This window comes from Urtica dioica, chromosome 4 (genome assembly GCF_054948205.1).
Source record: "Urtica dioica subsp. dioica isolate 48M chromosome 4, U.dioica_male_clone48M_v1_H2, whole genome shotgun sequence".
Classification (NCBI taxonomy): domain Eukaryota; kingdom Viridiplantae; phylum Streptophyta; class Magnoliopsida; order Rosales; family Urticaceae; genus Urtica; species Urtica dioica.
In genome coordinates, this window is record NC_142759.1 from 8,960,657 (window position 1) to 8,985,392 (window position 24,736).

At 35.1% G+C, this 24,736-nt stretch overlaps 1 protein-coding gene and 2 long non-coding RNA genes across 5 annotated transcripts; all 3 read left to right on the top strand.

Moving 5' to 3' along the window:
• The first annotated feature begins 3,284 nt into the window (after nucleotides 1–3,284).
• Nucleotides 3,285–23,873, top strand: LOC149400126 (oligouridylate-binding protein 1-like). Of its 2 annotated transcripts, none has more exons than XM_089613155.1 (12): nucleotides 3,285–3,550; nucleotides 3,994–4,055; nucleotides 20,519–20,621; nucleotides 20,764–20,840; nucleotides 20,923–20,984; nucleotides 21,086–21,173; nucleotides 21,360–21,435; nucleotides 21,546–21,576; nucleotides 21,703–21,822; nucleotides 22,691–22,776; nucleotides 23,135–23,308; nucleotides 23,378–23,873. In XM_089613155.1, the coding sequence occupies exons 1-12, from the start codon at nucleotides 3,470–3,472 to the stop codon at nucleotides 23,654–23,656; spliced, it is 1,239 nt and encodes a 412-aa protein (XP_089469281.1). In that variant the 5' UTR covers nucleotides 3,285–3,469; the 3' UTR covers nucleotides 23,657–23,873. The 2 variants fall into 2 exon arrangements, with proteins under 2 accessions (XP_089469281.1, XP_089469280.1); XM_089613154.1 differs by lacking the exons at nucleotides 3,285–3,550; nucleotides 3,994–4,055 and adding exons at nucleotides 19,500–19,821; nucleotides 20,210–20,271.
• Nucleotides 10,434–11,215, top strand: LOC149400127 (uncharacterized). The gene is made up of 5 exons (XR_016296685.1): nucleotides 10,434–10,492; nucleotides 10,579–10,657; nucleotides 10,735–10,782; nucleotides 10,878–11,009; nucleotides 11,117–11,215. It is a non-coding gene; the product is annotated as an uncharacterized LOC149400127 (long non-coding RNA).
• On the top strand, nucleotides 11,607–15,356 carry LOC149400128 (uncharacterized). 2 transcript variants are annotated; one of them, XR_016296681.1, is made up of 10 exons: nucleotides 11,607–11,944; nucleotides 12,033–12,144; nucleotides 12,377–12,488; nucleotides 12,562–12,626; nucleotides 12,711–12,744; nucleotides 12,852–12,960; nucleotides 13,082–13,182; nucleotides 13,349–14,008; nucleotides 14,095–14,569; nucleotides 14,720–15,356. It is a non-coding gene; the product is annotated as an uncharacterized LOC149400128 (long non-coding RNA). The 2 variants fall into 2 exon arrangements; XR_016296680.1 differs by having other exon boundaries at nucleotides 12,033–12,104; nucleotides 13,349–14,569.
• Nucleotides 23,874–24,736: the final 863 nt, after the last annotated feature.

Consider the following 24,736-nt stretch of genomic DNA (forward strand, 5'->3'; position numbering starts at 1 on the left):
TTTTTTTCTTTCTTTCTCATTTTGATGTTTATTATGTGTCTTCAACGTGCTTTGAGGTTCAGTATGTGAAAGTCATCTTATGTGTCGCACTTCAATTAATTTTGTTTCTAGATGTCTTTTTTTAATCGACATTTGTTTTTATTTTATATTACTGTAAAATAGCATCATAGGGTTTTTATTCAATGTGCTTTTGAGGTATAGTATGGAGAAAGCTATCTCATGTGTGTGTCGCACTTAATTTAATTTTATTTTTAAATGTCTTTTTTAAACGACATTTGTTTTTATTTAATATTACTACAAAAATAGCATCACAGGGTTTTATTTTTAAGAGATATTTAATTATATTATGATTAAATAAAAAATCACGTGCCTAAAGTAATCAATACTTCTAATTGTAATTGCTATTTATGTTATTAGGATAACCTTTATGTAAAACATGCACCATAAGTGGGAGCACTTAGTATACAAATTTTAAACCCCAAAGGTTTAATTTGGTGATAAGGCCTCTTGCCGGTGAGGTGACTTTTATGAGAGGGCGAAAATTCAATATTTAAGAAACACAATATTAACATTTAAATAAAATATTATATCTTTTAATTTATACTTAAATATTCATGTAAATGTAATTGATAATATAATGTATGTCGTATGATGTAAATTGAATTATTAAAAAAAATACAAATTTTATGTTTATGTAAGTTTTTACCATGCATACTTAGTAATAATCTCTCTCTCTCTCTCTCTCTCTCTCTCTCTCTCTCTCTCTCTCTCTCTCTCTTTGGTTTTCGTACGGGAAAGGTCTCTATTTGTTCATAAAGTTATTGAATCTGATTATGGGTTTCACATAACGGAATATGTTCCAACAAGAATTGAGCTTAATATTTTGTTTTCTCTTCTTGATATTAATACCCCTTCATATGCGGTATGCCTATGGTTAATCAATTTGTGTCATGTCATCTAAAATTGTCTTATTTTGGACAACTCAAACAAAAATTTACTGCTAAAATAACAATGTCACTTATTTAAGGAGCAACGTGTTTTATGTTGGTCTAATTACACACTAACCTGTTTATGGCCTATCAGATGGTGTATGTGATCAGCTTGAGAATAATTAAAAACTATTAAAGCTTATGAGAGAAGAAGAGTTGTGATCACCCGGAAATTGATGAAGAAGATAATACTTGACAAAGTTTAGAAAAATTTGATTTAAGCAGTGAATTTTTGAAAATGAGATACATGATATAGGATAAGTTGATGATTTTTTTTTTAACTCGAAAATGAGACGAGAAAGAGAGTTTAAAAATTAATCATTAGAATACTTTCGTACAAATTTACATAATTTCTTAATTTTATTCATTTTCCACTTTTTTTATTATTGAATTTTGCATAGTTAAATTTTTTTATCAGGAAAAGCCTTTAAAAATTTAAACGTCTGCGCGTGTGACGGGTTTGTATTTCTAGTCCTTTCTCAAATTTTTGCTATTGATGATATTGGCTTGTTCATTGAGACGAGCATGGTTTATATCGTCGGTAATTTTGATTGTTTGTTATGGAGAATTTTTGGGTGGTTTCTTCTTGGCTTTGTTTCTGCATGATCTTTTTATATATGTCTCGGTGGCTGCTCGTTGGACCAATTTTATTATTTAATTATCTATTTTATGTGATGCTTTGGAATGTGTTAATATTAGTGTCAATTACTCCAAGTATAGTTCCCTCTCATATCTGCTTTTTTTGGTTGCTCGTTTCCATTTTGTTTAATTTTGCCGCTTCTTTGTCATAGGTTTAGAATGTTCGATGAGCGTAGTGATTACTTGTGTACTGTTTAATAGGCTTACTATAGTTTTGGTTCCTGTTTTTTTTTTTTCTTTTTTCTTTTTTTCTTTTAGATGTTTATTATGCGTCTTCAACGTGCTTTGAGGTTCAGTATGTGAAAGTCATCTTATGTGTCGCACTTCAATTAATTTTGTTTTCTAAATGTCTTTTTTGATCGACATTTGTTTTTATTTGATATTACTACAAAATAGCATCGTAGGGTTTTTATTCAATGTGCTTTGAGCTATTATAGTATGGAGAAAGTCATCTCATGTGTCGCACTTAATTTTATTTTATTTTTAAATGTATTTTTAAACGACATTTGTTTTTATTTAATATTACTACAAAAATAGCATCACAGGGTTTTTATTTTTAAGAGATATTTTATTATATTATGAATTATAACAAATAAAAAATAAAAAATCACGTGCCTAAAGTAGTCAATACTTCTAATTGTAATTGTTATTTATATTATAAGGATAACCTTTATGTAAAACATGCACCATAAGTAGGAGCACTTAATATACAAATTTTAAACCCCAAAGGTTTAAACCTTAAAAAAAATACAAATTTTATGTTTATGTTAGTTTTACCGTTCATACTTAGTAATAATCTCTCTCTCTCTCTCTCTCTCTCTCTCTCTCTCTCTCTCTCTCTGTTTTCTTACGGAAAAGGTCTCTATTTGTTGTTCATAAAGTTATTGAATCTGATTATGGGTTTCACATAACGGAATATCTATGTTCCAATAACAATTGAGCTTAATATTTTGGTTTCTCCTTGATATTAATACCCCTTCATATGCCTATGGTTAATCAATTTGTGTCATGTCATCTAAAATTGTCTTCTTTAGGACGTTACTCAAGCCAAAATTTACTGCTAAAATAACAATATCACTTATTTAAAGTGCAACGTGTTTTATGTTGGAGTAATTACACACTAACCCGCATATGATCTATCATATGGTGTATGTGATCAGCTTGAGAATAATTAAAAACTATTAAAGCTTGTGAGAGAAGAAGAGTTGTGATCACTCGGAAGTTGATGAAGAAGATAATATTTGACAAAGTTTGGAAAAATTAGATTTAAACTGTGAATTTTTTAAAATGAGATAGGATAAGTTGATGTTTTTTTTAATTTTTTTTTTTAACTCGAAAATGAGATGAGAAAGAGAGTTTAAAAATTAATCGTTAGAATACTTTCGTACAAATTTACATAATTTCTTAATTTGATTCATTTTCCACATTATTTTTTATTTATTTTGCAAGTTAAATTTTTTGTTAGGAAAAGCCTTTAAAAATTTAAACGTTCTGGGCGTGTGATAAAATAAAATAAATATTGTTTAATTTTCTATCTCACATAATCTACCCAAAATAAAAACAATATAATAATCCTCTTACCTACCTCACGACAATCGAGAGTTCAATTGTCGTGTTCATTTAAATACACACCCAGAAACCATTCGCAGCATTTTTTCTCCGACCAAACTCATTTCTCTCTCTACACATTCTCTTTTCTTCTGTTTCGTTCCCAATCTCGTCCCTCTCTTCGGAGGGTTTTCTTTTCTTTTTTTTTTTTTTTTTTCTTCTTTATTTTTTCGTATCCTTAGAAATTCCTTCGTCGTCTGAAACTGAACCCTAGAAACTCGACAAAGAAGAATATGCAACCTCAACACAGACTCAAACAACAGGCTATGATGCACCAATCTCTGTATCACCACCCTTCGCTCATGGCTCCACAGGTTTATTTTTTGTTTTAAATTCATTTCAAAAGTTTGCCTTTTTTTTTCTTTTCGTTTTTTTCCTCCTTTTGCTCATTTTGACCAAAGAAAAATCATGTAATATATTTATGGAGATATTGAGGAAGTCTATTCAAATATTCGGAACCCACTGGAGCACCCACGCTATAATAGCTGGGATTTGGCGCTCCAGTGGAGATGCTCTTAGTTTTGATCGGGATGGATTTTGTTTTAAGTGTGTGTTAAGATTTAGGTTTTTGTTTTCTTCTAATCTTATCTCCTTTATCGATCTTCCATTTAATTTGAATTTGATAGTTATTTTTGGAGTGTTTCTTTTAAAACTTAGGTTGCTCGTACCCCTGGAAGTATCGGAGGAGTTTAGAAATTTTGTTTATGCATTTTTTGTTTGTTTGTTAAATCTTTTCCACCATTACAAATTTGTGCAGATAGAGCCTATCTTAAGTGGAAATCTGCCTCCAGGGTTTGATTCAAGTACTTGCCGCAGTGTGTGAGTGGCATAATCATTTCCTTTTTCTTTTGTTATACATTGTTTTAGTTGTTTCTAAACTCTAGTCTAAGATGCTTTTGAAATGAGTTCTTTCAGACTGTTTGATAAAGGACTTTAGTCATTTCACGCATACTTGGTTAATTATGGCATAACCTAGACTGTGTGGTCGAGCGATATTGTGATCAGTAACATAACTTTATGCGACTCTCCTTTTTGGACTCTTCATCCTTACGACTGCAAGAACGTCACCATAAAAAATGTTACAATATTGGCTCCCGTATTTGAAGCTCCGAATACAGATGGAATCGATCCTGGTAAGAGAAAATAACATCAGCTCCTTCGTTACACTGCTTGTCCAGATAACCATCCATTATATATATGAAAGTAACTATTATTATTATTATTATCATACAATTGGCTTGGATTGCAGATTCTTGCGAAGATATGGTGATCGAAGACTGTTACATAAGTGTCGGGGATGATGCAATTGCTATAAAGAGCGGTTGGGATCAGTATGGTGTTTCTTATGGACGCCCCTCAGTCAACATACTCATTAGAAATCTTGTTGTTCGCTCTATGGTCAGGTCAGTCTCTCTCTCACTGGGTATAGCTTAGCTACTACACCACTTTTGATCTTTTTTTTTTATCTTCCTGTATTTTTCTAAGTGATTTTTTTTTTTTTTTTGTATTGTTTAACATAATGTCCATATAGTTTTTTGTTTCTTTTTTTAATTAAATTTTGTGTATGTACTATGTATGTAAACGCGGTAGAGCATGAATCGTCAGTTCGTCACTGACCTCTGCTTTGTTTAGTATCTAGCCAGAGACAATACGGTCAGAGAACATTTTCTTTGAATAAAAGCATAGAAATCCATTTTCTTTGGAAAAAAAGGCATAGTGCGGGAGTACTGATACCAATGTTCAAAATACCGATAACAGTGTTTCAGATTTTATTGGTATATTATTGACTATTTGCGGGTAAACTTTTAATATCACTATCAATTTATACCAATTTAAAATTACTGGTATACCGGATATCAATGGATATATCTATAATTTTCATATAAAATCAGTTGTATATATATAAAAAGTGTAAAACTGTACTCATTTAATTTTATGTTATTTACATATAAATATTATATATATATATATATATATATATCTATTTTATGTTATATATATAATAACTATAACGTATTATAGAAAAAAAACTAATATACTAACAATATACCATTGGTGAGGTGAGGTGACGTGTAATAATAATAATAATAATAATAATTATAGTTACATAAAAAAGGCAACTTTGTACAATTGGTGAGGGCGAGGCTGTGAGGCAATTTCGTAAAAGGCAATTTTGCACGCACACAAAAAGTCCCACGTCGAAAATATAACACAAGGATAAATGTGTTATAAATACCTTAGAGTTGCTTTGTTGTTGATGTGTTATTTATTTGATTAGGAGCTGGACTAACAGTGATTATATTATTCTCAATATGAGTAACACATAATGGATAATCTTGAATATGTAGCAATCAACTTTTTCACAATCACAAATTGTACAAATTGTACTATGGCAGATTGTACATCACCAAGTTCATACAAAACCTCAGTTTGAAGGTAAAAAAAAAAACTTATCTTCATAAGGTAGCTCTTATAGTTTCTCCAATAACTTGCATAGCTTTATATTCTTCCGCATTTTAATGACATGAATAGTATTCACTTTAAAACGTCTATTTCAACAATTTTGAGACCATAAGTCCATGAAACATAATAATAATAATGCATTTGGGTATTTGTATCCGAATGGATGGTGCTTGATGATGACGTATATGGCTTAGAATTTTACTTTGAAATTTTGGTTGGTTTGTATTATTTAGCTGCAGATTTTCTTTGGCTACAGTCAAATGATTAATATTCTCGGTGTCTTGCGCTTTTCTACCGAGGTTCTTCCATAATCTCAGGCGCACAATACTCGAGATAAAGATTTTAGGTTGTTTTTCGGCCTCATGTTCTCGAGCACCCGCCATGTTCTTTCTCTTAATCTGCGGGTCTCAAAGTTAAGGAGGTTGTCCTCCATTTGGAGGTTAAAAGCCATTTATTAGCTTTGTGGTTCTTGGTTGAATGTTTTTGTTGTTACTGTTTAGTTTGTAAGAGTTTTTCTCCGAGGTAAGATGATTGTGGGGGTTAAAAACCACCCTTTAAAGGAATTATTTATTGGGCCTCGTGAAGCCCAATAACTGCGAGAAATCTTTCCCCGCGCACTTCAACCCGACAAGCTATCTGGGCTCGGCCCAAATAATTTATTTGATCCTCGTCAAATCCACGCCAACCTTCTCTTGACGAAGTCGTAGTCGCGAGCCTCGCCACAGATACCGGATCGGAGATAACTTCAACCAACGCTCGTTCAAACAATTAGGCGACGTGTCTCGAGGCAAACGAAGTTTTCACCACACGTCTCTGAGAATTCCGCATCTCGCCTAGTCTATAAATTCTCTCATTCAGAAGAGAATAGACAATTTTTTCCTTACACGTACATCTTTGTATTTCTCTTTCCGCAAATTACTTCAAGTTGTAATCCTGAGTTCGCTGAGTACCTTTTTGCTTAGCGACCTCACTCGAAATAGAAGTTCATTTGATACATTATGGGGCCGTTTGGTTTAGTTTTCTAAACTCGTTTTCTGTTTTTAAATTCTGTTTTCTGATTCTAATTTTTAAATTTAAAAAACAGATTTAGAATTATGTTTCAGAATATTTTAAATGTTGTTTGGTTATGTTTTCCATTCAATTGTATAGAGATAAAATAGAAAACAACTTTTCATTGTTTTCTGTTTTCTAAACAAATTTCAAAGAAAACAGAAACATGATTCTAAATCTGTTTTCTGAATTTATAACAAAACAGGTTTTCTAAAACTGTTTTCTAGAATTTAGAATCAGAAAACAGAAAACGATTTTGGAAAAGTTAACCAAACAGCCCCTATTTCTCTTCTTTTCTTTTCATTATTTTTACGTTTAATTATGTTTCATTTATGACGTCTTTTAAGATCCCATTAAATATAAATCGAATAAATAATTTAATATATATATATATATATATATATATATATATAGTTTTCTTCGTGATTGTTGAAAATTCGATTCTTGACATCAATAGTGATGTTTCCGCAAATCTCGAGTGGATTCACTCTTGCGCTTAAGTCTTGAAAGTTTTTAAGCAACACTTTATTTAATTGGTTTAGTCGGTTTAATTTTGTGGATTTTCAATTTGTTGTAGTTTGCTCATTAACACCATTGTAGTATGAATGAAATTTCCTTTACTAAAAAATAAAAATCCTTATCTAAAAAAACAATATTCTAAATTATGGATAAAAAACTAATACATTACTACAAATTCATAGACACTACTAGTCATGTGGTTATCGTCGGAAGTTTTATTATTTTTTTATTTTATATTTGAGTAAACATGTAAGAATTGTGGAAGTCACCATTTAATGCCAGCTAATTATGAAAAATTCAAGAGATTTGTAAACAACTAGCCACGATGAGAGAAGTTTTAAAATAATAGTCCAACTATTAGTTTATTAGGGAAATAGCCCAAATTATTTTGAGTTTCCAAAATTGTCCTTTACCCCCAATTTTATTTACAATTCGTACGTTAATTTTTTCTCCAGACCCACCTCTTCTTCTTCTTCGTCTTCTGTGGAGCGATTCTTCTTTCCTCGGCGAGGCGCGCGCGCGGCTATGGAGACTCGGTGGTGACGCGAGCGAAGGAGATCGTGTCCGACGAGGGCTGGGAAGTGCAGAACCGAGCGACTACGAGCGAGCGCACCAGATCGGGCGCGATTCCTAGATCTAGATCTAGGAATCGCGAGGACGAGGCGCGCGATTCTTCTTTCCTCGGCGAGGCGCTCACCGGAGCTCCCGGGACTCGCGGCGATTCTTCTTTCCTCGGCGAGGCGCGCGCGCGGCGATGCAGACTCGGTGATGACGCGAGCGAAGGAGATCGTGTTCGACGAGGGCTGGGAAGTGTAGAACCGAGCGACTACGAGCGAGCGCACCAGATCGGGCGCGATTCCTAGATCTAGATCTAGGAATCGCGAGGACGAAGCGCGCGATTCTTCTTTCCTCGGCGAGGCGCTCACCGGAGCTCCCGGGACTCACGGCGATTCTTCTTTCCTCGGCGAGGCGCGCGCGCGGCGATGGAGACTCGGTGATGGTGCTTCTGGATGAGCGCGGCAAGGAATAAGAAGAGAAGATGCAAGGAGGGAGAGATAACTGATTTTGGAAATAATATTTAATGTCGTATTTACTGTTAGATTAACGAATAAGTAAATCGTATTTACTGTATTTATTGTTAGATTGACTAATAAGTAAATCGTATTTACCGTTAGATTAACTAATTCTCAACTATGATACTTTTCCTGTTATGGTAAATAAGATTTATTGTCGTTCTTCTTATGGTAAATAAGATTTACTTTTGTTCTTGTTACGGTAAAAAAGATTTACTTTTGTTCTTGTTATGGTAAATAATATTTACTATTGTTCTTCTTATGATAAATAATATGTACTGTCGTTCTTGTTACAACAAATATTATTTACTGTAGTTTTTGTTATTGTTAATTAGATTTACTAATTTTTTGTTATAGACGATATTATTTACTATGATAGTAAATAATATTAACCTAAGACTACTATTGGAATATTAGAATGTTGTCATGATAAATTGACTATTTTATTAAATATGTTAATAGTTGGGCTATAATTTTAAAGTAGTACTGTTGTTTTGCCTAGTTGTTTAGTCTGTCCAAAATTCAAGACTGTTTAAACACCTTATTATTGACTCCATTAATCTCTATTGTGCCAGCACATTCCAAATATGCATAAAACTTGCTCTCCAAGAAGTAGAAAAAAGGAAACTCATGCGAAGATAGTACTATATTTCCTGATTCGTTTGATCAAAACCACGAACTTTAATCCAACGGCCAAACATACCCCAAAATTAGAATGCAACGGTAATATTTCTGACATCACATATAAAACAAGAACTCGAAGCTCAATGCATAACTCACCCGCCTTTCTCTCAGTCTCTCTCTCTCTACTTCCAATTGTTAGGGTTTCCTCCAAAATCCTCCCGATCTAGGGCTTCGTCTCCACCGTCGGCCCGCCGTCGCTCTATCAAGCCACCTTGCCGGGAAGCCTCGCCGCCGTCGTCAGTATCTCGCGGCCGATCTTCTAAGCCGGTCCCGCGGGTTTACCCGTCCGAAGAGCCAATATTTGGGATCGGTTGCAGTGACGCCCGAGAGAACCACGCCGGAATAGAGGTCTTCCGGCGATGGCAAGGCTGGAGAGCGATGCTCGGTTGGAGAGAAGAGACTAGACTTGGTGGTATTTTTCTTCTTCCGAAATCGTTTCTAATAGGAAGATTCGTAACATCATATATAAACACAAAAATCGTTCACACATAGCACCCTCGTTTCTCTTCTCAATCTATACCTAATCCCCAATTTTAGGGTTTCGTTGAGAAAAATCCGGATTTAGGGTTTCTGACTCTCCACCGTCGGCCCGCCGTCGTTCCGGCCGGCCGGGAATCCTCGATGCCTTCGTCATGATCTCGCGGCCGATCTGCACGCCGATCCCTCTCAAAAGCCCGGGTTGCGGGTTTACTCGTCCGTAGAGCCATTGCTTGGGATCTGTGGTGGCAGTGACGTCCGAGAGAACCACGCTGGCTTAGCGGTCTCTTGGCGAGGTCAAGAACGACGCTCGGGTGGAGAGATGAGACTAGACAGGTAATCTTTTTCTAGTAGAAATGTCGTGTTTCGGGGCTAGTGTTTCATGGGGCTCGACCCATCCATCGCCACCACAGTGGTCCCTGCCCAGCCGATCCCTCTCTGCGTCGCCGCCCACCGAAACGCCATTGCCCGAATCTCATGGCCGATTGTCTGCGCCGACCCCTAGAAAAAGTTCATAGCGGGTACTCTTTCGCCGTCAAGTCTTGTTGTCTCGGCCAACGGATATTTTTCCGGGAAGCAAGGTCGCAGCACTTCCAGATCCTAGTTGTGCTTGAGTTATCCCAAGAGAAACTTCCGGGGCAATGTGGCGGACAGTGACGCCGGAGAACCTCGTGCTGGTTTTCTTTCAAGCGCGTGGCCGGAGAGCGATCCCTGGTCTGCGAGACTCGCAGTGGAGATTGCGTGGGTTTTTCCGGCCGATAGCCACAAAACCTTTCAATGGTTTCAAGGATTTGAACTTCTGGGGGTAATTCGAAGGCCTGAACTTTGGAAGGAGACAAAATGGGTAATTTTACAAAATTCTGTGAATAAGAAGGTAGAGAAAATATACAAAAATCAGAGTTAAGTCTCTCTCTCTCTCTCTCTTATCCATTTGAAAGTGTGAGATGTACTCCATGAAATGATATACCTTTCTGCTGCATTGTGTGCAAGGTAGTGAACGATTTTTAGAGTCTCTTTAAGAGTTTCTTTATCTCCCATGTTTTTTTCCCTTTCGTAACTATATCCATTTTTTTTAGGAACACATACACTGCAAGAAATTTCGAAGAGGTTGCAATAAAGGAGGCCCCAAATGGAGTGAACTTTCTTGTGCTATAAGTTAATCATTTGAACTCTTGTATGTATGTCACTATTTCACTTTCTTATTAACTTGGTTTTGATTGTTTACCACACAGTTGAGGCAGAGCTACAGGATTGCTAAACATTGGAAGATATACAACCTGGTTTCATCTTCTATATACTATTTGTTCTGCACTCTTTTGCATTTTGATTATTTAGTTCATTCATTAGTATGTTAAATGGTGTTGAGTGTTTACAGATTATTGGAGGTGTAGTGCTTCATCGTGACAGTTTCGGTACAGAGATGATGGGAAAGAGAAACATTTGGGCTTCCTGCGTATCTCGTATGAAACTGACAGCAACTAAGAGGAGGATATTTTGACCGATTTTGGTATGGTTCTGAAACTGGTTTTGAATAAATTTGTGAAAGTGGTGTTTATGCCAAATTAGCCAATATTTATTTATGTTTTTGGGGATTGTATTTTCATGAAGCTGCAGTGGAGAAGGAACTGGCGGATGAAACTGACCATAAGACGGGCCGCAGCGCAAATCAAATCTCTAGAGCTCCGATCCATCTCAATATGTAATTTCCAAATGGTACAAAATATGTTCTTGTGCAATTATTTATGTTGCTATATAAGACTTATTGGTGGATGTGTAATGTAGGTGTTTTTATATATTTAGGTGTAAATACAACCCCTGATTCATTAATGTTTTTTTTTTACTTTGGCAGTCGTGAACTTGACACTGATTGGCCTTCCTGGACTTACAAAGTAGCCTTAATTCATTGATATGCTTTGTTCTTATTTAATTTTACAAACTCTTAAAATCAGTCATTAATCTGATTTTGCATTTCTCTCCTAACAAACTCTTCTTCTATGTAAATCAACATACAATGTCAAACAGATTTTTTTTTTTTTTTTTTTTTTTTTTTTTTGTAATTTGTTTCTTGTGCTGTATTATTGTACTCTCCCAGTCTTATACTGTTGGCCATAGAGGAATTTAACAAATAATCTTAAATAACAAACATCTCGATTATATTACGTGCTTGAGCAGGATAGGATAGTTTTCCTTTGCCGCGCTATTCTTTTGAGACACGTTTCAAAACCACTTGATTCGGTTATTATTTCCTGAACTCATATTGCAGATATATTCTAGAAGTTTGATGCTCTTGTGTTGTGTGTAGTGGTGTTTGCTTTATTTATTGTAAGCATTTCATGCTACTGTAAACTCAAGGAAATGTTAAGTTCTCAAGGTCCAAGATGTACACCGCAAGCCTGTCCTCTGGGAAATTAAAGTTAAAACACGAAGATGTTTAACACTGTTGTATGTATTCGATCACTTTGTCATTTTTTTTTTATGAAAAGTGTGCTTCGGTTTCTTTTAACTGTTTTTTATTTTGACTTTTTTGAAGGGCAAATATTATTCACGGGAGGTGTTGATCGTTCCTCGTTGGAAGGTTAAGGGCATATGATTTCTGCTTCACGTGAGATTCATATATTTTTTCCGCTTTAACTGCTTTTCTGGTAAGGCTTAGATGAATCTGAATGTGGTCGGTATATATTATACAACAAATAATCTGAATGGTCTTTCAAGCTTTGTAGGGAAAAAGAGTTTTGCACCTGGTGGGATTTATTTATTTTTAATTGAATGAATTGTTTAAGTTTTTTTTTTTTTTTTTTTTTTTTTTTTTTTTTTTTTTTTTTTATCTGAACTAAATATTGTAGAAGCATTTGATGCTTTTATATTGATGTGCAGGTATCTCAATTTGGCTTGGCAGCAGCCCAAATCCTTCTGTATCCTTTTCCATGCTAGGCATGCGACAATGGCGAAGAAGAGACCGGTATTGGGTTGCGAAACAAGTCACAAGGTTCAGTGCCTCTGATTTTCTCTTGGTTGTGTGCACAGCTATAATTTTCCTCATATTTTTTTTTTCTTGATAGAAAAATCAACACGAGTATTTGGTTGAGACTTGTGATGAACAAGACAAGGAGATCAAGGCGGCTAAGTCTGTATTCTTTTACTTCAATCTTACCTTAATAAATCACGAGCGCTTGAGGCAAAGGTAACACACATGGATTATACGTTGCAGGCTAATGAGCAGAAGAGGAAAGCTTGAAGCAAAGGTAACATCCTCTCTCTCTCTCTCTCTCAGTTTTATTATTTTTTTATATAATTTTTAATAAAATATAAAAATTCAGTGTTTTTTTTTCTCTCGTTGTGGTGGTAACAGGAGTTTGATTCATCCGCTGGTCCTCTCTCTCATGGGTGAAACTCCAGCTTTCAAGATTCAGGATTTCAAATGTGCTTGGAGCGTCAACTCTTTCAGACAGCTGAAACAGGTGGTTTTCAATTTCTTCCTTTTTCTAGGTTCTTTTCTGTTTGGTCCTGCTCTGATTTTAAAAATAAAAAATAAAAACTCTCAAGTTTAGTATGTTCCCCATTTGCTGAATCCAAAAGCAGATCTGTTAAATGGAAAATCTGACGTGCGTGCCGAAGCACCAGGTGAACTAAGCAGCGAGACTAGATGCTTTGATGGGCTGTTTGAATTTTGCGATGACATGGTAAGTGATGGATTTATACCTGATATCTTCACACTGATATAGGGAATTTTTCCGTGAGGATCTTAAACCCGTACGGAAGGGATCCTGTGGTGATTTTTCCATTGGACTATTTTGTGATGGTGCCTTTGATTTGTGATTCTTAATACCTTGATGCTTTTTCTTGTAGAGGTGCTGCCACACAGTTTGGTGCTTTGCTTGACTCATTGTTGAACTTGTGAATTTGCAAGGAAAGCAGAGATGTGAACACGCTATTGTCAGTCATGGATTTAGTTCTACTTGGTTCCCAAACAGCCTCACTGGTCATGATCGTTGCGTTGTGGTCCTCTCTCTCGTGGAGAAATATATGGCCGGTAGCTGGAATGGGAGACTTATCCGGCTAGATGAATGTAGTTCTTACTAGAGCATGGAAATACTCTCTCTCTCTCAACAAGATGAGAATAAAGGTAAAAAAAAATTATCTTTTTCACAATCTTATCTGTCCGTAGAGCCTATGCTTGGGATCGGTGCCGGTGAAGTCAACAGAACAACGGCGGTGTAGCGGTTATCCGGCTGGGAACCATGCTTGTGGAGAAGAGAGACTAGACACGACCACGCGGTGGTGATCGAGCTGTACAAGGTTTACAGATTCGAATCATTATTCTCAAACCAAGGAAGCTGTAAACAGGGAGTAGTTTTCTTTCCCTGTTTTGTATTTATTTCTAACCCAATATCTTCACACAGGCTTTGCGAGGAAGGTTTGATTCAATCGGCCCGTTCTTTGGCAAGGGAGATCAACGCCCTTTGCAAGACAGGTCTGATCGAGAAAGCCAATAATTAGACCACCGTTGTACGTGAACAATCTCTTTTATTCACTGATTTCTACAAGTGGCGTTATTTTAAATTGCCTCTAGGAAAGCTGAACAACACTTGCAGTTGCAGATGAGCATTACTTTTGCTAATGTCAGTGATGTTAGAGCAACTATTTGTATACATATTTCTCATATGTAATGGACGTGTACAGAGTGTGCAATTGTTAGGATCTCAGGCCAAAGTTAATTAACATTATGAGTAAACAGTTTGGGGTATGAATTCCTTAACTTTGTGAAGCGGCCTCTGCAACAACTTCATTTTTGGTCTCTCTGTTAAAACTTACTTCTCACTTGCTTCTTTTAATCGTCTGAATTTTACAAAGATTGGTTATTCTGTGTTGTGGCCTATTCTGTGTTGGTGCCTTTGTTTTGTGATCCCTCACACCTTGATGCTTTTTTTAAGGTGGTAGCGGAGTTCGATTCAGCTGCTGCAAGGAAAGTAGAGGACTGAGCTCTCTGGTCAGAATCACGGGAGAGCATCGTTGTGATTCTCTCTACCCCGGCAACAAGCTTGCTGGCCCTCGATGTTCGGATAGCGGGTAATTCAATCTTCTACAGAGACTGGAGTTGGTGGTGTCGTTATTGAAAAATAAAGCTGTAAATAGGGAGTACACTTTTTTCATTGGGGGACTTCTCTGTGATGGTGCCTTTCTTTTGTGGTTCTTAACACCTTGATGTTTGTCTTGTAGATTTGTGGTGGCTGGAGTTCGATTCATCCGTTGGTCCTCTGTCTCATTAGAAGTGTATAGAGTTGGTATTAGTTATGGTTGTGCTGTGTGTTGAGTCTGTTTGAATTGAAATGAGGATAATTTTCTATAAGATAAGTTTTTTAAGAGGGATTGGAAATTTGGCTTTGTGTGAAATTTCATAACTTTAGAATCATTGGTGCATTACTTCATCTAGTTATAATTAGGTGACACAGTTTGTAAATTGGATTTCAGCCTGTTAATATATGATTCTTGTCTTAAAAAAAAAATAATTAGGTGACACAGCAGAACAAATAAAGGAAAAAAAAAATCATGTTTCAGTGACACTTGTTTATTTAACTAACAAATGGGCTGTTGGGAGTTGTATTTGTGTTTGCAAATTTCAGATTTACTGTGTGGACCTGGGAAGCCTTGCGATATCGCTGCGGTTTATTTGTATGGAAGGACGTCCAAGGGGCCTCAAATATCGGCTCTAAAGTCTGTTGTTGTAAGCGTTTCTACTCTCTTTGCAACTCGGTATTTGAACTTGGAGATCTTGTTCTTGATGGCCGTTCCAGCTTTTGCAAATGAGTTATTATTCAGGATTTTAATTGCAGTAGGAGCATCACCTCTTTCTAACAGCCAAAACGGATTGGGTTTTCAACTTCTTTGTCTTTCAAGGTTCTGTCCTATTTGGTTTTGCTCTCTTTGTTTTTTTTATTTTTATAGAAAAACTCTCAGGTTTGGTATCCACCATTTGCTTAAGCCGAAAGCAAGTCTGTAGAATGCAAAATCTAACGTGATGCTTCTGATGGGCTGTCTGTTTTTTTTCGAATACGTTGTAGGCGATGTATTTTATCCTGATATGTTCACATGCTGATTCACAGGCCTTGTCGAGAAGGGTTTGTTTCATTCAGCTCGTTACTATGCTCATCAGGATTGTTTTGCCTCGAAAAACTTAATTAATTTCTCAAACTTGTCTCCTTTCTTTTTTTTCACTATATATTAACTAGCTTAGTTTTGTGTCAAAAAAACTTACATGGTTTGATGTTCTATGTCTTTCGTTTAATGTTTACATTTCTACCTGCTACTTTTATTTGCCAAACTTACTCACAGTTTCTGCATTCAGGCAATTAACGCAATTGCCTCATCTATTCCATGTGCAAGGACGGAAACGTCAATAGCTCAATTCCAACGCATAAAAAACAGGTTAGCTTTTCAACCTCTTCGTATTTATGGCTTCTGTTTGATTTTGTTCTTTAAATGAAAATAAAAACTCTTAGGGAATTTGTCTTTGGTTTTGTTCTATAGATTTAACAACTATCGGGTTTGGTTTTCAACTTCTTTTTTTATCTTCTGTTTTGGTTTTTTTCTTTTTCTGTTTTTGTTTTCATTTGCTTGAGCTGAAGAAAATCTGACGTGATCGCCTCTTAGAATGAAGTATTCTTGAATGGTGCCCTGTTTCTAAAGTGCTTATACTCTTCCCAGGTGCCGGTAGTGAAGATTTCTTTATCATTTCATATCTCAGAGGCATAGCTTCATCAATAATCCTCATTTTGATACTAGACCTGATGAATCCTTGGAGATATGCAGTCGTGAATACCCAACTTTGACTTCTCCCATGCCCTCAAGAACCTCGTGCACTCCATGGCTGACTCTTAGGTGAGTATATATGATATAATTCCATTACTCCTAATGTATATCATAATTTCAGCTGTATTTGATTATATTTATTTATTATTACTTGGGCTAGATGGTGACATGTAACTGGAAACAGATGGGAGAAGTTTTCTGAAGAACATCATGGGGTGTGGAGATAGTGGCGGTGAATTTGAACAGACATGTGTCCTTTTCGTCCACAAACTCCAAATTCCGTTGCAAAAAATTGGCATATGTATGTTAAATGAAATTATCAGACAATGAACTGCGTGCTGGTGAGGTTTTATTGGTAAAATGAAATTGGTAACGAGGATTATTTTCTGCAAGATGATGCTTCGATTTGTATCTCAACAATACCGATGCTCATCTTCCAGCCAAGATCATCAGGTATTTGTTTACCCTTCTCGTCTTTCCATCATTTCTAAAATTGTCTCCATTGACAGTGTTGTTTGTGAGAGCAGCGGTTTGGATGGCATTAATGTCTCCAGCCAAGATCGTCAGGTATTAATGTCTACTCTCTGAGGCAAATTATGTCTGGATGGTATATTGGATTTCATTTCTTTCTCTTTCAAGATGGTTTGGCTCTCTTTATTATGAGCTTGCAGGCTGAGAGTGGATATATGCTATACCTAACTAATCAGTTTCCTTCTTTTGGCTTCTGGTATTAGCTCTTCAAAGGGCTTATGTTTTGTGCCATAATTTGAATTGTTATTAGTTTGAGAATGCCACTACTTGCACAATCTTTGGTGACTGGCTTGCTTTTTGCATTGCATTATTTTATATAAATAATACTTTTCAAAATTGTAAACAAGTTATTTAATTTGTATATGTGTGTGTTTTAAGTTGTTTAGGTGTTAATTTTTTTTTTTTTTCAAAAAGGGCTAAAAGAGGTACTAAAGTAATACATTAGAATTTAGAGACCTAAATAGCACAATCATAAATGTTTATGGATTATTTTAGCCTAAAACCCGTGTAGTTATGTTCTATTATTGTAGTTTTTGTTTTTGCACGCTGATAGTTGTATATGTATTTCTCTTGCTACATGAGCGAATTATGTTATATTTGTGATTTTGATTTAGAGTTCTTTTTTTTTTTAATAAGATTTTGAATAAGAGTTCAGAGTCTACATATATAATTGTATTAGTGCTACATATATATATATATATATATATATATATATATAGTTGTCTTTATGTTGTTACATACGATGGCATACTATAATGATTATCGTGAGTGTAACGGGTTTGTATTTCTAGTCCTTTCTCAAATTTTTGCTGTTGATGATATTGGCTTGTTCATTGAGACGAGCATGGTTTATATCGTCGGTAATTTTGATTGTTTGTTATGGAGAATTTTTGGGTGGTTTCTTCTTGGCTTTGTTTCTGCATGATCTTTTTATATATGTCTCGGTGGCTGCTCGTTGGACCAATTTTATTATTTAATTATCTATTTTATATGATGCTTTGGAATGTGTTAATATTAGTGTCAATTACTCCAAGTATAGTTCCCTCTTATATCTGCTTTTTTTGGTTGCTCGTTTCCATTTTGTTTAATTTTGCCGCTTCTTTGTCGTAGGTTTAGAATGTTCGATGAGCGTAGTGATTACTTGTGTACTGTTTATAGGCTTACTATAGTTTTGGTTCCTTTTTTTTTTTTTTTTTTTTTAGATGTTTATTATGCGTCTTCAACGTGCTTTGAGGTTCAGTATGTGAAAGTCATCTTATGTGTCGCACTTCAATTAATTTTGTTTTCTAAATGTCTTTTTTAATCGACATTTGTTTTTATTTGATATTACTACAAAATAGCATCGTAGGGTTTTATTCAATGTGCTTTGAGCTATTATAGTATGGAGAAAGTCATCTCATGTGTCGCACTTAATTTTATTTTATTTTTAAATGTATTTTTAAACGACATTTGTTTTTATTTAATATTACTACAAAAATAGCATCACAGGGTTTTTATTTTTAAGAGATATTTTATTATATTATGAATTATAACAAATAAAAAATAAAAAATCACGTGCCTAAAGTAGTCAATACTTCTAATTGTAATTGTTATTTATATTATAAGGATAACCTTTATGTAAAACATGCACCATAAGTAGGAGCACTTAATATACAAATTTTAAACCCCAAAGGTTTAAACCTCTCCGAGAAGAGCGAAAGTTCAATCTTTAAGAAACGCAATATTAACGTTTAAATATTATATCTTTTAATTTATACTTTAATATTCATGTAAATATAATTGATAATATAATGTATGTCGTATGATGTAAATTGAATTCTTAAAAAAAATAAAAAATTTATGTTTATGTTAGTTTTACCGTGCATACTTAGTAATAATATCTCTCTCTCCCTCGGTTTTCTTACGGAAAAGGTCTCTATTTGTTGTTCATAAAGTTATTGAATCTGATTATGGTTTCACATAACGGAATATCTATGTTCCAATAACAATTGAGCTTAATATTTTGGTTTCTCCTTGATATTAATACCCCTTCATATGCCTATGGTTAATCAATTTGTGTCATGTCATCTAAAATTGTCTTCTTTAGGACGTTACTCAAGCCAAAATTTACTGCTAAAATAACAATATCACTTATTTAAAGTGCAACGTGTTTTATGTTGGAGTAATTACACACTAACCCGCATATGATCTATCATATGGTGTATGTGATCAGCTTGAGAATAATTAAAAACTATTAAAGCTTGTGAGAGAAGAAGAGTTATGATCACTCGGAAGTTGATGAAGAAGATAATATTTGACAAAGTTTGGAAAAATTAGATTTAAACTATGAATTTTTTAAAATGAGATAGGATAAGTTGATGATTTTTTTATTTTTTTTTAACTCGAAAATGAGATGAGAAAGAGAGTTTAAAAATTAATCGTTAGAGTACTTTAGTACAAATTTACATAATTTCTTAATTTTATTCATTTTCCACATTATTTTTTTTTTATTTTGCATAGTTAAATTTTTTGTTAGGAAAAGCCTTTAAAAATTTAAAACGTTCTGCGCGTGTGATAAAATAAAATAAATATTGTTTAATTTTCTATCTCACATAATCTACCCAAAATAAAAACAATATAATAATCCTCTTACCTCACGACAATCGAGAGTTCAATTGTCGTGTTCATTTAAATACACACCCAGAAACCATTCGCAGCATTTTTTCTCCGACCAAACTCATTTCTCTCTCTACACATTCTCTTTTCTTCTGTTTCGTTCCCAATCTCGTCCCTCTCTTCGGAGGGTTTTCTTTTCTTTTTTTCTTTTTTCTTTTCTTTTTTTTTTCTTCTTTATTTTTTCGTATCCTTAGAAATTCCTTCGTCGTCTGAAACTGAACCCTAGAAACTCGACGAAGAAGAATATGCAACCTCAACACAGACTCAAACAACAGGCTATGATGCACCAATCTCTGTATCACCACCCTTCGCTCATGGCTCCACAGGTTTATTTTTTGTTTTAAATTCATTTCAAAAGTTTGCCTTTTTCTTTTCTTTTCGTTTTTTTCCTCCTTTTGCTCATTTTGACCAAAGAAAAATTATGTAATATATTTATGGAGATATTGAGGAAGTCTATTCAAATATTCAGAACTTAGTTTTGATCGGGATGGATTTTGTTTTAAGTGTGTGTTAAGATTTAGGTTTTTGTTTTCTTCTAGTCTTATCTCCTTTATCGATCTTCCATTTAATTTGAATTTGATAGTTATTTTTGGAGTGTTTCTTTTAAAACTTAGGTTGCTCGTGCCCCTGGAAGTATCGGAGGAGTTTAGAAATTTTGTTTATGCATTTTTTGTTTGTTTGTTAAATCTTTTCCACCATTACAAATTTGTGCAGATAGAGCCTATCTTGAGTGGAAATCTGCCCCCAGGGTTTGATTCAAGTACTTGCCGCAGTGTGTGAGTGGCATAATCATTTCCTTTTTCTTTTGTTATACATTTTTTTTAGTTGTTTGTAAACTCTAGTCTAAGATGCTTTTGAAATGAGTTCTTTCAGACTGTTTTATAAAGGAATTTAGTAAGATGCTAATTATGAGCATAATCTAGACTTAGTAGCAAGAAAACAACATTGAAGCATGTTTGTTTGAATGGGGCGTTCTTTCATTTGAGTTTGTTTGAGTTTTCTCTCAATTTATCATATACACAGGTACATCGGTAACATTCACCCCCAGGTTTCTGATGTTGATCTTCAGCAAGTATTTTCCAACGTTGGTCCTCTTGAAGGTTTCAAACTTATCAGAAAGGAGAAGGTGAGGCTTTTATTCTTCAGATATTTTCATTTTTCTTGGTTGAAAACTATAAATGATTTGATGCGGAAATCTATCAGTTGATTATTATTATTTATGATTATTTTTCTTAATTCGTTTTACAAGTGGGATTTCATTTATGCAGTCATCCTATGCTTTTGTTGACTACTTTGATCATCGATCAGCAGCTCTTGCTATTATTACTCTGAATGGAAGGCATCTGTAAGTAGTATCCGTTGAACATGTTGTTACATTTACTTTATATCTCGTCGCGTGGTTCTCACTGTTGTTTTATGGTTTGCAGGCATGGTCAGCCTGTGAAGGTTAATTGGGCGTATGCAAGCAGTCAGAGAGAGGACACTTCAGGTCTTTTTTGACGCACGGTTTCTATCGTTGTGTTCTATTTTTGTCTTCTATCATTATTTCGTTTTCAATCGTTTTCCTTTTTTGTCATCTTTGGTATACAGGTCATTTTGATATTTTTGTTGGTGATCTTAGTCCCGAGGTTACTGATGCCACATTGTTCGCTTGTTTTTCTGTTTATGGAAGTTGTTCGTAAGCTCCGTCTCTTCTGTTTTATATGGGTTTTTTTTATTATTTATTTATTCATTTCATGTAACAAACATGTATTTTAGTTTGTTTTTGTGTTGCCATCGAATCTTAACGAAATGTTCATGGCCATTACATACTTACTTGGTTGTTTCAGTAGTCAGAAATAACATGATTATCTCCCCATTTCAGTGACGCAAAGGTTATGTGGGATCAGAAAACCGGGAGGTCAAGGGGTTTTGGATTTGTTTCATTCCGGAACCAACAGGTGGTTGTTTACCTGAGTTCATAATTGAATAACTTCAGCAATTTATTGATTGTATATTCGTTTTGGTGCTGTCCCTAACTTCTTTGCTCGTCTCTTTTCTCTCATTGCAGGATGCCCAAAGTGCAATAAATGACTTGAATGGTATGATGAAAAGGATGCTTTTTTTTTTTTTGTAACTGAATAATGATTAATGAATCTCTTTTGGCTTCTCTTGTCATGTACTGATTGAATTAATGTATTTCTTAAACTACATATTTGTTTCTATAGGGAAGTGGCTTGGAAGCAGGCAGATAAGGTGTAACTGGGCCTCTAAAGGTGCTACTTCGAGTGAAGACAAGCTAAGCTCTGACTCTAAAAGTGTTGTAGAGCTAACAAATGGGACATCAGGTAAATATACCTTCTCATTTAATTTTCTATAGGGCATAGAATTATGTGGTTTCAGAATCCTATGGTTTATGGTCATTTGTTCTCCCAGTTGATGGGAATATTGTGCTGTGTCATTGCTCTTACCCAGTTGTTTGATGAGAGCTCATTTATTTATGCCTGATATTAAACCTAGTCTAAAGATGAGCCTTCACCTTCACCTCCACCTGGGTCCCACCCGTTCATGTTGTAACCGTAGATAGCTGCAATGGTTTGATATGGATTCTCTCTCTCTGGGAATCTCCAGTGCCACTTTGCTAGGAGAGCCTTGTTTTTTGCAACCCCACCCAAAACACTAAAATGATAGCTCTGACACATAAAAACATGGTGTATAAATTCAAGGTAAGTTCTACCTCGAAGGCTTTGCCTAAAGCATTCTAGTTTGAGCCTAAACCCCTATATAATAGGCTTTGGATCACCCAATAAAGACACAGGCACTTGAGGGTTTTTTTATATATTAAAAAAAGAACCCAACTACTGCTGAATTTGGCTTAATGTTACAAGGATAAAATAAGCCTTCAAATCAATGTTTTGGAAACATGCTGGGATATTTGTAGTCAGCCCAACTCCTGTATATTTGAAGACTCCGGTATATCCTTGGAAGTTGTGGGATACAATCAACAGAAGTATTGCTCTATGGTTGTTGGCCCTAGCGCCCAAGTTAATTATTTCCTCTTGTTCGACCTCTTTAGAGATTGGCAGAGTGCCTTACAGTTTATATTTTGTTTTGGCCCTCCCCAAAGCTTTCCTTTTTTTTCTTTTTATAAGAAAGTTGTTACTAGTCATTTCTTGTATATGCGTCTAATAATTTTCCATACTTTGGCAAAAGCAGATGATGGTCAGGAAAAGAGCAACGAGGATGCTCCCGAAAACAATTCTCAGTATACAACTGTGTACGTTGGGAACCTTGCTCCTGAGGTGAGGGATTTATTAATGAAACATTCCAATCTTCCATCTGTCTGTTTCATTTGCATGAGCAACACGAGTTTCGAGATTTGATCAATTAAGTTGTTTCAATCCTTCCCCGCTGTACTTTCTTTTTCGAAACATTAAGGATACATTTGATCAAGGTTCGGTTTACCAAAATGTAGTAAACACAAAAACTTCTATAGCTCTTCATGGGCTCGTAGGTCAGTACGGGACAAAGCTTTACCTACCAGAGAATACTACATTTTAGGTCTTTCACTTAACTCATACGAACGAAGACGAGCCAATGTATTCTTTCGACCCCAATGCTGTAACATCTTTTGGTTGCCACAAACTTTATTTTTCGCAGGTTACTTCGGCCGACCTCCATCGCCATTTCCATGCCCTCAACGCCGGGGCCATAGAAGACGTCAGAGTACAAAGAGACAAAGGTTTTGGGTTTGTGAGATTCAGTACTCACGCTGAAGCAGCTATAGCCATTAAAATGGGAAATGCCCGGATGCTCTATGGCAAGCCCGTCAAGGTACGATGTTCTTGATTAGAGAGAGGCTTAGGGTTACTAATCAATGAAGCAACGAATGCATTTTTGCAGTGCTCGTGGGGAAGCAAGCCGACCCCGCCGGGGACGAGCTCGACCCCTCTTCCGCCGCCGGCCGCTGCGGTGAACATGCCGGGCTTCACGGCCGCGGATTTTGCGGCGTACGAGCGCCAGATGGCGATGAGCAAGATGGGCGGCGCTCAGGCGCTGATGGTCCCGCAGAACCAGCACGCACTCAAGGCCGCCATGGGAATGGGCGGTGCCAGCCAGGCGCTGTACGACGGTACCTTCCCCGGCGTAGCCACAACCCAGCACCTCATGTACTACCAGTAATATGTGTGTCCTAAAATAAATGAGCTTTTCTTGATCGAGTGAACTTTATGTTAGGATGGTAATTACTGTTTTTATGTTTTTTATTTATATTTTTCTCTTTTAAAGCTTTGTTCGTAGATTTCTGTATTTATGAATACTTGATATGCTTGCTTGCCCCTCCTAGTTGATTTTTGTTTTACTTTTAATATTTTATTATACTAGTTTTTGTGCCATGCCCCTCCTAGTTGATATTTCATCGAGTGTTAAGTCTGATTTTTATTTTAGGGTAAATCGTATACTTATTTATGTGCATATGTGTTTTTATATATATAGTATTTTTGAAGATGCAAGATATTTTGTTTATATATATAATTATATATAAGACATCAGAGAAACTGATTAATTCACTGACTGATGTGAACATAATAATATTAGTTTCATTTTTATTTTTATCTCAGTTCATACATGTTTATTTAGGCTTAAAAAAAAAAATTGAACGTGAGAAGAAAAACTGAGGGTTTCATATATTTTTCCTTTATTATTTTTACATATATTATGAGATCAAGATTCAAGGGAGAGGGGAGTTGTACTTGCAATTATTAATTATAAACCAAGATAAAAATAAATGTGAAACTCAAATTAGGAGAAACTAAATGTTGTATTTTTAGTTTTTGTGCATGTGACTTATTTTGTGTCTATGTTTTTATAACGAAGGACTGATAGTTAATAGTAGTGTGATCCAATTACATTTTAATAATAGAACTAAAATAGTTTTAAGCAATAACATTATGGAAGTTCCTTAGTTTATTTTCATATGATTGTTTATCAGGTAATTAATTTGAGTAGCTTCTTATAATCATGTTATAAGTCTATTAATATGTTATATTGTGTTAAGTTGACATGTTCTTAAACCAAGTGTTGTATTAATTAAACAAATATAAGATTTAAATGTTTTTTTTCCCCCTTAAAAATGAGTATACACGCGAAAAGGGTGCATATAAGTGTTAATTCTTAGAATTTTTGTCTCTAACAACACTTAAGTTTGCGATAAAGTAAACACATATTGCGATCATTACTTTCCTAAGAGCATGTTTACGACTC

Excerpts from the sequence above, each read along its gene's own strand:
- LOC149400126 (XM_089613155.1), top strand. The coding sequence starts at position 3,470 with ATGCAACCTCAACACAGACTCAAACAACAGGCTATGATGCACCAATCT. Across the intron at positions 21,823-22,690 it reads GCTAACAAATGGGACATCAG|ATGATGGTCAGGAAAAGAGC; the intron begins GTAAATATACCT and ends TGGCAAAAGCAG. Across the intron at positions 22,777-23,134 it reads TTGGGAACCTTGCTCCTGAG|GTTACTTCGGCCGACCTCCA; the intron begins GTGAGGGATTTA and ends TATTTTTCGCAG.